This window comes from Stenella coeruleoalba (assembly GCF_951394435.1).
Source record: "Stenella coeruleoalba genome assembly, chromosome: 2".
NCBI classification, from domain to species: Eukaryota; Metazoa; Chordata; class Mammalia; order Artiodactyla; family Delphinidae; genus Stenella; species Stenella coeruleoalba.
This window is the reverse complement of record NC_137147.1, coordinates 127,292,447-127,305,683: the sequence shown is the minus strand read 5'-3', so window position 1 is coordinate 127,305,683 and position 13,237 is coordinate 127,292,447. Positions and strand designations below refer to the sequence as shown.

The 13,237-nt window shown below is 35.2% G+C and overlaps 1 protein-coding gene across 4 annotated transcripts in view; it reads right to left on the bottom strand.

The window, feature by feature from the left end:
* Window positions 1–13,237, bottom strand: part of UBE3A (ubiquitin protein ligase E3A) — a 93,552-nt gene that overhangs the window by 23,711 nt on the left and 56,604 nt on the right. For all 4 annotated transcript variants that reach the window (XM_079912447.1, XM_079912446.1, XM_079912448.1 and 1 more), the window contains 2 exons: window positions 11,098–11,402; window positions 3,874–5,120 (listed from right to left, as the gene is read on the bottom strand). In XM_079912447.1, coding sequence (XP_079768573.1) covers window positions 3,874–5,120; window positions 11,098–11,402 — 1,552 coding nt within the window. The remainder of the gene's footprint in view (window positions 1–3,873; window positions 5,121–11,097; window positions 11,403–13,237) is intronic.

Here is a 13,237-nt window from a genome sequence, read left to right as displayed (position 1 = left end):
ATGTTTTGTCTAAGAAAAAAATGACAAATTATCTAAAAGATAATTTAAAAGAACACACAAATAGATAAATGTTATTAGCAAAATACCATAAAAACCTCATCACATTAGGATCGTTCTCATTCAAATGAAAGCTGAGTTCTGAGCCCGTTTATCACTGTACTATTTCCTACGGAACAACAAAAAGTAGTGAAAATAAGTCCTAGGGAGAAATATTCCAGTAATTTAAGGGTTAGGGGTAGTTTTTTTTTCAGTACGCAGGCCTCTCACTGCTGTGGCCTCTCCCGTTGCGGAGCACAGGCTCCGGACGCGCAAGCCCAGCGGCCATGGCTCACAGGCCCAGTCACTCCACGGCATGTGGGATCTTCCCAGACCGGGGCACGAACCCGTGTCCCCTGCATCGGCAGGCGGACTCTCAACCACTGCGCCACCAGGGAAGCCCCTGTAGGGGTAGTTTTTAAACGATTCTGATATCTATTTGTGGAAAGACAACTTATATATTACATTTCATTGATTTTTAAAATTTGCTTTTGTTTTCATATTTTAACGTCTCTGAAATCAGGATTGACAGCGTCTCAAAACTAAATTGGCAGCATTTGTTCTTTTTAGCTGTATTAAAATAAAAGTGTGTCCTACAACCAGTGAAGATATCTCAGGTTTGATAAAATATTGTAAACACTAATACTCTTATTGTCATCAAAAACAGTTCCTCTAAAAACTCCAGTTAGGAAACAATTTGCTACTCTGGTTTGAATTATATGGTACATGAAAGCAAGGAATATATTTTTCTTTAAATAAAAAAAAATCTATAATCATTAAGTTACTACCGCTCCCTCCAAGCTAGTCAGTCTTACAATTAATAACTGAAAAATAAGACCCAACAGAAATACTCAAGAGTGCCATTGTTTCCAGGAAATAGTCACTATTTTCCAGGCCTCATTTATAAACTAACGAGTAGATGAGCTCCAAGGCTCCCTTTAGCTCTTAAAGTCTAAGGTCCTATAACCTTGATTATTTAATTATTAATATTGAGCACACCACAAAGTTTCTCATTTCCTCTTCTCTTCCTGACCCTACTCTGTAGTTCAAAATTAGCAGGTCATAAGAAAGTGGTCAATAGGTTTATTTTGTTTGTCAAACTGTTATATAAAAAGATGAGGCTTAAAAAAGGCAAAGTAGGGCTTCCCTGGTGGCACAGTGGTTCAGAGTCCACCTGCCGATGCAGGGGACACGGGTTCGTGCTCCGGTCTGGGAAGATCCCACATGCCACGGAGTGGCTGGGCCCGTGAGCCATGGCCGCTGAGCCTGCGCGTCCAGAGCCTGTGCTCCGCAACAGGAGAGGCCACAACAGTGAGAGGCCCGCGTACAGCAAAAAAAAAAAAAAAAAAAAAAAAAAAAAAAAGGCAAAGTAGATCTTACTGGGGAATAAGATGTTGAAAATCCATCAGTACTTCTGAGAGTGTACCTGAGAGGATCACCTTAAACTACTTTTTGTTACTAAAACACTGTAACTTTATCATTATCATCACCTGCTAGGAATGTTTCCCCAAAATTGGCAGATTATCAATTTGACTTCCAAGACCTATTCTGATGCTTTTTATTTTTTAACCTTTTCACACTGTGTTATTAAAGAAGGAAAGAAGGGGAGGGAGGGAGGGAGGGAGTGGGGAGGAAGGAAGGGAGGGACGAGATGGGAGGAAGAAAGTTAGCAGTAAAATCTGCTTAATGTGTACCCCTAAGAAGCTCCTCAGTGGTCATGATTCATCTTTACATCTCTATTGCTTAGCAAAGTGCCTCACACAAAGGGTTTCTGAAGTGGTAATATTCAAGTACAGATATTATCTAGTGAATCCTAGTTTATAATAGGTAAATTGATAATATTTAGCTTTGACATAATTAAGCTGAACTCACTAAAAAAACAATTTGTTAGCATAATTTAAAAGCTCACAGTTAACTTTACCCTAACACTTGCTCAAAGGACATCCTTATAAACTAAAATGGTTGTTTCCTCAAAATTCTAGAGGATAATTTTAAAAATAGAATAAAGTAAGTATACAATAAGCACCTAAAGTTTCGTAGGTTCTTAGTCTTGCTTTACTGGGGGGGGAAATGGGATGGTGTGGGGGAAGACAGTAAGGCTCAGTAGATTTCTGAGAAGGCAGCTAAGAAAGGTAGACATTTTTTTAAAATTCTGGATTGAATGTCACAGAGAGTAATTTCATTGCTTTTAAAGGCCAGGTACAGCTTTTGGAAACAGATGAAAAGATCCTAACCCAAGAAGACAAAGATAAAATGTGTAGTTTGGGGATTTGTAGTTCTGCTCTAACAATGGAAATTCATAGATAGACCTCAACGTGCTTTCCATAAAATATCATCACACCCTTATACAATACCCTATCATTCTGCTAAACTATGGAAAATAAGTTGCTGGCTGTGTGATGATCTGTTATTAAGTATATTAAGTCAGACTTATTCATGTAGCTCAAAACTACTAAAGTAAAATTAAAAGGGCACCAGATAGCAAGCAAGCAATAATTACTCTAAGCAACTACTGCCCCTTTCTGTCTCTGGTGAAAAACTGCCTGAGTTGCTTAAATAATGAAGAATCCTTTTTCAACATTAGAGACCTATTTGGTATTAAAAAAAAAAAAAAAAACGGTAACAAAGAAAAGAAGCACAGAACCTCTGCAACTTTTAAATTTCTAAGATGTCAAACAACTTTTTCCACTGGTTTAGTTTTATAAATTCTCAGATTTAGATAAATCCATTCTACAACTAAAATATATTTTGAAATAAATTTCATTACTTTCTAGTTATCTGTGTCATGGGTTCTTTTCCTTTATTAGTATAGAAGACTGACTATATCTTAATTTTAGTTGCCATTAAATTTTACTTGAAGTTGATGAAAAAGAACTAGCAATGCCAGGTACATCTAATATTATAAATACAATAAAATCCTGTGATAAAGAACCCTATAACAAATGTAAATGTTGGTACAATGTGATTGGCAATTGGTTTCTGTCTTCTGGAAAGGCTTACATTCTTAAATGGGGGCACTAAAATTCTTATTTTCTGTGGAGGGAAGGAATGAACAAAAAGCAACCCATCTGGAGAAACAGGGAACTAGAAGGTGGGTACCTGTGTTCTCAGTATTCTCCCAGTTCAATCTCCCTGGATTGGGTTGATAATACAGACATCACTAATTACAAGATTCCTGGAATCGTTGCTGTTTTCCCAGAAGTTCCAACCAACTCCAAGACCTGGTGTAGTCCATATGTATATTTAAGTAGGAAGAAACTACTACAGTCAGGCAGTGCCAAACAGGGACCTTCTGAGTGACCCCGCAGGAACTCCTACCAGCAGCATGCACCACCTGCCCGGGTCACTTCATTAACCTCACAATAATGCAATACTCAACCTCACATGATGGCATTTTTAGACACCACTTATTATTTCATGGTGTGGTTTTATTCTACCATTTCTCCCTATTAAGACTTTACATTCATACTTATTATTGGGTATCTCCACAACCCCCTAGTTTCTGTGCTCTGCAACATCCACTTCTCTTCTGAATGACAAAACTTTGGGGGTTAGTTGTCAAGATTTAGAAAATTTATTCTTTTTCAAAGAGAGAGTGATCATGACACAAGACAACCAATATTTTGTGGAACATTTATGAACTTGGACAGGAGCAACAAAAATATAGTACTTACATTTACAATAAAAAAGTCCATGTGTTCCTATACTATATAATCATATACATACATTTTCCCCCCAAAGAGTCACTTATAAAATGAATTCACTGAACTGTATCACGGTCTCCCCATCATTAGGTATTCAATCTAGTACTAATTTTTAAACAGTAGCCCAACTTACCCGGACGAGGGCATCATCTATGATGTGGTCACGTCTGACTTTGAGTCTCAAATATGGATTCAACTGCTGTCCTTGAACTAAGCTGTAGAGAACAGTGATTCTTCGTTCACTGTACATGCGAATTCTATTGTCATAATACAATCCCAAATTCTTTGTGACAGCATTCAATATAAAGGGACATGTCATAAAAGAGAATTTGTTCTCTGTTTCTACTTTGAAAAAAGTATAATCTTTATCCATTTCTAGAACATCATTCAGTGGTTCATTAATAAACTCTTCAAAAGGGATAAGTGGTTTTCGACAATCCAGAGTTTTAACAGCAAGTTCAGTTTCTAGTGGGTCCACTCGAGGACCTTTCTTGTTCCTTCTTTCTTCTCCCAATAGCTCCTGAAGTGTCAATTCACTGGACTCAGGAATGGGCTCTTCATCATCTTCTTCATTATGATTTGTGTCCACTTCCCCTCCTACTACATTTGCATAGTAAACCATTTTCAAGCACTTGGAAGCAGCAACAATAGCATCATCATCGTTCACTAGATTTCGATTGTTAAAGTCAGTGCTTATGACTTTGTATGTAATAAGCTGTTGAAATGTTTCCATCATTCTCCGAATCTGGTCTGCGCTGTATTTAGACCACAGTCTGACCAGTTTTCCTTGGGCTGCAAGGGGTAGCTTACTCATTGCTTTGCAAAACAGTGGCAAAGCCATTTCCAGATATTCAGGACTGTGGAGATTTCTATTCTCCATGACAATAATGAATAAATTCAGATAATTAGGATCTCGGGAGTATACATTGTGATATGTCAAGTCACATTCCACATTAGGTGACAAATACACAAGTGCATTGAGAAAGGCAGTTTCTATTTTTTCATTAGAGAGCAATCTGGTGTAGACCCTTCTAATGGCCTCAATATCCACAGACACATCGTCAGGACCTAATTTTTGTAAGTTGTTATCTCCTTGTGAGCTATCACTTATCCTTGAGGAAGATGCTTCTGAATCTTCTTCCATAGCTGCAGCAGAACATGCAGCTTTTTCCTTTTCATCTTCATCTTTGTCTTCATCCTTTCCTTGAAGAGATTTCAGTTCTTCCTTGGTGTGTTGTTTGACTTTCCGAAAGCTTTGTACCAATGCCTCAGCACTAGAAAAAACTCTTCCAATAACACGAATTAAAGGGGAATAATCCTCCCTCTCTCTACATAATTCTAGAATTTCATATACCGTCTCTTCTGTTAGGTAAGTCACATCTAGAAAATTAGGAAAAAAGAGAACATTTATTTTCATAATATATATGTATGTTTGCTTTCTTTTAATAAGTTCTAGTGAAAAATAAAATTGCCAAACATTTTGCAATAAATACCATTTATGATTTACAACTCTTAAAAAGTATCTTAATACTTAGGTTCAACCAACAAAATATGCTTACCTATTTTTTTCAATGTACTACTAATATTAACAACTTTACTCATTCTTTTACATTCTATATGTATTCTTATATATAGCTTTTAATGAGCTCAAGCTCATTTTCACAATGATGGTATATATTAACGTGCAGTTTTAACTGTAAATATGAACCAAGATATCATGTGCCGACTCATCACAATATACCTCTTACAACTTCGCTTTACTTTAGAGCAGAAACACCACTATTTTTCTGAGAGGTTTCTTCCTTATTTCACTACTCTGTTTCAAAAGACTAGGAAGGCAAGGTTTTAATAAAGATCTCTTCAGAGTCCTCTTTTGGAAACAGCCCTTGTCCTAAAACCAGACTAGTTCCTTTCTGAGTCTTCCTTTCTGAGTCTTAGTTTTTTTTCAGGGTGGCCATTCTGTGGGTGACTGAGAAGGATTAATATATCATTTCCCATAAGCTCTGAAGTTGACAGACACTGCCATCTGCAGCCAGGTTGGAATAAATCTTACACAGTGACAGGAAATAGTTACAAAGCAGTGAAAACAATAGGGTGGGAAGAAGGCAACTTATGAGCAGACAAGTGAAACAGACTACTATGTAGTCACCAAAATCTGTTTCGTCTCCTTCCTGGGCACAGAGTTGGACACATTCTCCAGCTTTCCCAGCTTTTTGAGATAAGTGCTACTTTCAGGCTAATGCTTTTCTCCTTCTGGCTAATGGGATGATGCTTCCAGGATGGTTCTGAAACTCGTGTGTTAAAGATAGTGCCATTACAGCTGCAACTCTGAATGACTGCATGAACCAGAACTCTCTGCCAGTCTAAAATATTATGGCTGTTAGATGAGCTAGAAACAAATTTCCACTGTTTGTAATAAGCTAGTATTCTTTCTGGGGTCTACTTAATATTGTATTCTAGCTGATCCTTACAAGTAGAGAAGCCTTTCATTTTCCCCATCTTGCCTTCAGAGTCTTTAAAGTACACGTAATGACCATCTCCCCCCAAAATGATATATTACCACTGTTTTTACAGCTTGTAGTATTCAAATCCATGGGAGTTTTATTATGATTTTCTATTATATCCATTCTTCCCCATAAAGAAATAACATCATAAAAGGCAAAAATGACAGCAGGCCCTGAAAGGCCAGACTGAATATCAACTTACTACACATTTTCAGAGTTACCGTAATGTTAACAAATTAAAATTCTAATGAAGTCACAGAAGAAACAAAGAAGAAAATACTTCAAGGACTTTTTGAGATAAAAATCTCTGGAGCCATGGACAGTTGCAGGGGTGAAAGAGTTTGTTGCAGTTTGCTGGAATTCATTTTACTTCCTTCTCATATCTGTCTTAAAATATAGTGGCTTAGGCCTCCACTGTCAGCTTTTGCCATTAGACTTTTTACATTTGCTATTATTCGCTTTCAGACAAAACCAGATAAACCTACAGCTCCCATTCTCTTTAACAACAAAATTTAAATCTATACATATACTCCCTTGAGAGGAACAGAGTAAGTTTGGAGGTTACAGAATGCATGAGTGCTTAAGGTGAGTGCCACTGCATGAAATACATCAGAAAAAGAAAGAAAAACTCCATGTGTTCCTTCTCTTACACTTTTCTTACTCGAGAAAATACAAGCACACACACAAAAATGAATTTTAACATGCTGTTTCCTAAAACTGCAAGTTCTCATCTTACTCAAATGTTGATTTATTTTGTGCAGTTTAATATGAGCTTTCATAATGTTTGACTTTTTTCAAAGAAGTTACCGAGTACAATGACTGGAGTGAAAAACAATGTAAAACATTCAAACTCAAAGAGTAGTAAATCCCAATGGTTGGGAATATCATACAATAGGCAGTGGGTTGATTCAACACCTCATATCATAAAACTCCCTGGCGCTTACCATGAGTTTCAACTAAAAAAAAAAAAGAAAAAAAAAGAAAAAAACTAACAATTTTAAAATGAAAATTAGCTTAGCTATAATGTACTCTACCCTCATAATGTTATCAAAAAAACCAAACCCACCCTACATTCTCTCACTTATTTTCTGAGATAAGCCTATATAATTACAAAATTTCACCTACCAAAGCTGAGAAATATAACCCAATAACACTATTTTTTGTTATGACTTGCATGAATATTAGATTACTAGATATAAAATAAAATGTTTTAACAGTCAACAATTTATTGCATGCAATAAACAGGAGCATAAACGATTGTATTTTAAATGAAAATACAGAAGTAAAAATATTTCAATCCTGTAGTCAAATAACTACATTAATAAAAGAAGTGAAAACAGCCTTTAAACAGAAGATAACCAAATTTCACTTTATAAATCAATTCTAATAGCAAAGAAAACAATGAATGCTCTGGGCAGAGATAATTCAAAAACCCTGAAAGGGGGTGGCTGGGAGTGCGCATGTGCGCAAGCGTGTGTGCGTGTGCGCGCACGCGCATTGTGTGTGATCCCTAATGACTATAAAACATGTCTGGCATTACTCAAAGTACTCAAATGTTTGACAGGTAAGACTAACCGATTACCAAAAGGATATGAAACCTCTAATGACCGACCACAAGATCTCATTCTCAACTAACAGAAAGCTGAGTAACGCTGGGTAATACCCCAAGACTTTTGTGTCCTGATTAATAGCAGTTTAGTTTACATGGCTATATCAACTTAAATTTTCATTGCAATTACTTCTAACTCCAAAGCAAGTGCTATCATTGTTCTGTATCTGAAATGTGATCCTCTGAAACTGCTCTCTCAACCTCCAGCTCTCTAATATATCTGGGCAGACACTTTAGGCTGGCTAACTCCAAATCTATTCACCATCTTTACCCCGACATGCCATTGTGATAGAAACTGAAAACTAAACACTAGTATTCCAATCCTCACTTGCATTGGGGGCGGTATGTGACACAGGTCTGCCAGTGACCTAAGTGGAAGCCTACTGGTGGACTTCTCAGGATTTGTTTTCCTGATAAATGAGACAAATATGAGTAACTCATACTTTGAGTAGAAAAAAAAATCATTTATTCTTATTAGCAGATGTACAAAATAAGCTAACTAATATAATTTTCAAATTACCCAAGCAAAGACTATACAGGTCTCTACAAATTATAAAACTGTCCTTCAAATTAAAAAAAAAAAAGTGTTTACTAATATTTTGAGACCACTTTTCATACAGGCCAGTAAAAATTATCGAACTGTGGAAGAAATAAAAATGTAGCACCCCAAATAAAGAGGTTTTGCCATTTTGAATTAACTATTCAGATATGTTATTTTACAGGAAAGAGAACAAATGATGTATTTTGTCTGTTAACTCTAAAAAGATGTACTGGTAAAACAATATTACTGACAAAAGTCTTAATCCCTTTAATCAAAAGAGTGACAGCCTTGTCATCAAATACTTAGGCAGAGGATAATTTTAGAGTCATGTAGATAATCCTATCTTCATTGTGTCAAATGGACCCTTATACTTGTAATGAACACATATAAAATTTCTTAATATGATTCCTACTTCTGCTTTTGTATTTGCTTCATAGTAAAAGATAATACAAAATGCAAATGGTCAGTGAATGAGCAGCTTCCAAAAACTGAACCACAAAAATACCAAATTTTATCACACCACGAATCTAATCTTTGGTCCTTGCTACCAGACTGTTAACACCTTCTTTTATGGGCCATAACTCTTTAAGAACGGATCCTTAAGGTTTGTTCTATTCAGGATATTTAGGCATCTTCTGCTAAACTTCAGTAACCTCTTCCTGAAGTGTGTGAAACTGCTAATTGGGAGCTTATTTCGCACTACTTTAGTTGGAAAAAATTATAATATGTTCTTATGAGACCAGGCCCAAAAAACAAAAAACACCTAATTTCTTAAAATGTAACCAAAACATAGTAACTATCTATTATAAATAACTATCCAGTTAGGACATAGGACACTCTGTATCCTAATCATCAAATAATAACGTTAACAAAGAGTTGCCTTGCATGTAGTAAATATGGCTTATCTTACGGATAAGCAGCGTTCTAGACCCACGCACCCTCTGTTGGCATGACATGCTCTTCAGAACATCTTCAAGTGATTCTGACATTCTACTAATTCTACATAAAATACACCAATACTTTATTCACGTGGTGTTTTGTTTAAAATGTTAAACTGAGTTTTTCAGACATAAATGTAACTTAGTTAAAAAACACTGCATTTTGAAATATAAACATTCATTAACGTTTGGGTATCAATAAAAGGAGGTATTCTACTGAGAAAACAATAAATGAGACATTTTTGTATGACATACCTGTATATTTTATGATATATGTGTATTTGAAAAATACTCAATCTATAAAATTTTAAACTTAAATTCTTATGCAAAAAGAGAGTTTGGGGCAGACTATTCAACACCTGAAACTTTGTAACTAGAGCTAACATATATAATTAACACTCAAAATGAAAGTACTAGTGCAGTTAATATATTTATAATTCCTAGTAAAAATATACTATAGTAAATACAGATGTTGCAGGAAAAAGGGCGCAGGGGGGAAAGAGTGTAGTATGTTGGAAGAAAGTACAATGAACTGCTAAATTATATAAACTTGAGCTTAAACAGTACACAAAGACTGAGGATAATCACCCAATAAGTACCTCTAAAATGAACCACATAGCCAAAAAGAAGATGGGTACGTCCATCCTGCACTATAACCCCCATATGGCTTCCTGCCTTCAACTGTGGCAGCACATCCTACATTCACAGTAACGGCTGTTCTTATGGTGCACACTTGCTGGGGAAATGTGTATAATGCAACTTCCACATTAACATATTGACAACGTTCACTTATTTATCTGGTGTGTGAGCTAATTCATGGAATAGAAATATTCATGCAATAAGCTGTAATAAAGTTATGAAAACAGCTTTATTATGGAAACAGAGTAGAAGCTATTAACACAATTCCATTTCACTAATTAATTTAAACTTGATTCAAATGACGTTACTGAAAACTTTAGAGGTAGTATCTAACTTCTATATATCCTAAACAAAAAGCTTCCTCTTTTAAAATACAATTACCTCTGGTAGGACTGTCAGTCATTCAAAAATCTGATTAACTTGTTTCTAATACCGATTTGCCTTCACTGGGAAAAAGAAAGCTTGAAGTTTATTAAAAAGAGAAAAAATTTTAAAAGTATTGAAATACAGCATCATTTAGAAAGAAAAATAAGGCTTGGGCAAGACCACCATTGTTAGGTAATGATTCTTGGCAGTATGAGCGTGCCAAATGCCTGGGAGAAGGTGAGCAGGATATAGGAAGAATACATTAGAAAGAAAAATTGATTATTTCTCAGGTAACTATTAACAACATTTTGCCTTGCCTTCAGAAACAGAAAAAGACCACTAATCAGTCTGCTACTTTCACTGTATAGTGCTCGGGTTCCAAAATGCATGCCAGATATTTAGTCCAGCTATTCCAACATCTAAATGACTTTGTGGCCTAGTTTAGGTTATTAACTACTACTTAATACATTTTTCCTAGTGGAAAATATTTAAAATTTCTAATCAATCCATTAGCAAAGGAACTTTGGGGAATATAATCTGCTTCTAATTAAAGATCATCGGAACAGTAAAACAGAGTGAAATCATTAACTCAACTATTAGTTCTGTCCTCTATCACAATAAAAAAATCGATTCCACCATACTATCATGTCCGAAGGTCAAAAATGAGACAAAAAAAGCAAACAGCAACACCTCACACATTTTGAAAATCTCCAATGTGGTTTTCAGTCCAAAATTCTCAATTAAAAATAGAACGTCTTACCTTTAAAATCATCTCTTGCTCCTTGTCCATCCTTCTTGTTCATTTTCATGTCAGAGCAGTTGTTAGGGGCACCTTTAGAGTTTTCAAGGTAAGCTGAGCTTGCTCCTTTCTTGGAGGGATGAGGATCACAGAGTTTTGCATTAATCTTATAAAGCTCAAGGGCTTTAATAGCTGCTGCATTGTTATCCATACGACGAAAAGTTGGACAGGAAGCACAAAACTCATTCGTGCAGGCGTCATTTCCACAGCCCTCAGTTAACTGGTGGTAGTAGCGTTCTATTAGATGTTTTGCAGCTGCTCGCTTCCTGTACCAAACATTCAAACAATAAGCACAGTGATTAGTAGAGCTCTCAGGTACAAAGCTCAACAGATCATCAACAAGGCAGAAGTTAGTCAAGCACTGAAGTAATAAACCTGTGTATTAAGATGAGGTATAGAAAATGGAGATACACTATTTACACAAAACTTTTAACTGGTGAAATATGTGATACTTATTTCCTAAGACATATGATAAAGAATATCAATGCTTGTCAAAAATCATTGTTTTAATATAATATGCTTTCCTTTGGTTTGGGGCGCAGTGGAGGGGCGTTTGTTTGATGTGCTTCAATTGTTTAGCACCACAGCTGAAAATCACAAGTTTTATGACTAAGAGTTTTAGTATTCTATCACTTTAAAAATTAACATTAAGAAAATGAGAGTCTATTTAAAGTATCAATCCAGCTTTCCTTTATATAATCACCATTTTGTTTCAGCAGCCTGTAAATACTTGACTTACAGTTAACATAGAACTTCTATGTGGAACAAAGAAGGACCCCCCCCCATTATCTACTATACGGAAGATTTAAAAAGAAATTTATAAATAAAATATCCAAACCTTGTGTTATATTACAAGAAAGTGGCTCAAAACATACAATTTTGAACCCAAAAGGTATCAGTAAACTTCCTCATTAATACCATGTCATAGGAACATGGAATATTTTAAATTCCTTTTAGAGCAAAATCTTATGTTACTCTTACTTTGTGAACATAAAGTATGCGAATTAATGTTCCATTATGGCTCTTCTAGCAGACCTAGCAAGGATATTGAAGAAGGGGTTATTTCATCAAGCAAGAAGCTGGACTAATTTCTATCTCTATGGCTTATTCCAACTCTTAAGATCTATACTTCTACTATTGATGATATGAGATCACCATAACTTGAGTAGTCGACTGGATCCAAAAAAACATAATTCACAGCTATTCCTTTTGTTTCCAAATAGACATGCAGGAATAAAAACTACAAATAATCAAAACTATTTAAAAAATAATTTATCTAATTTAATTCTCAAAATGTTCCTACAATGATCTCACAAACATGTAGGACTAAATGGCAAATGGTATTAGAATTTACATCTTGTTAATCGTGAGATACATCTTGTTAATCATGAGATACATCTTGTTAATCATGAGAAACTGAACAACTTACAAGAAGACAAATAAGAGACACACTAATAAGTCCAATTTTGTGTCAAAAGTAGGACTTTGTCTCTAAACTATCAAGGTAAGTGACAAACAGTAATAACTCAAACACATTCAATTCATTCTGGTGCTGTTTTTCATATGTTCCATGCAAATTTACCACTCAATGCATGCGAACAGAGAAAAAAGAAAAACCCACAAAACGCACTTAGATATTTTATTATATGTAGCTATAAACAATTCCACTCCTGAAAATTAAAACGTATTATTTCAGATATATCACTGTGCAAAATACTAAAGTGACAACATGTAAAGAAAGAGAAATATAGAATTTACAAGGCTTATACCATACACTGCTATTCTTCTTCCAAAACGCTATAGCTTTCCCTAGTGAGAATGTAAATAAGTATGTATTTCCTTTCTGGAAGAAAATTATGAACATTTATCAAAAGTCTTAAAAATGAATCAGAGGATGAACCATATGAATCAAAGATCCCATTTTGGGTGAAAATAATTGGACAATTTTGTTTCTACAAAACCTGGAAAAAAAATTGTCATGCCCAAAAATAGATTACTAAAATGAACTGATAACCATTCACACAATGGAATAAACAAAAATTATCAAGATCTGAATTTGGCATAGATCACTAATTGATCTTTTAATTGTAAAAGACTGTTA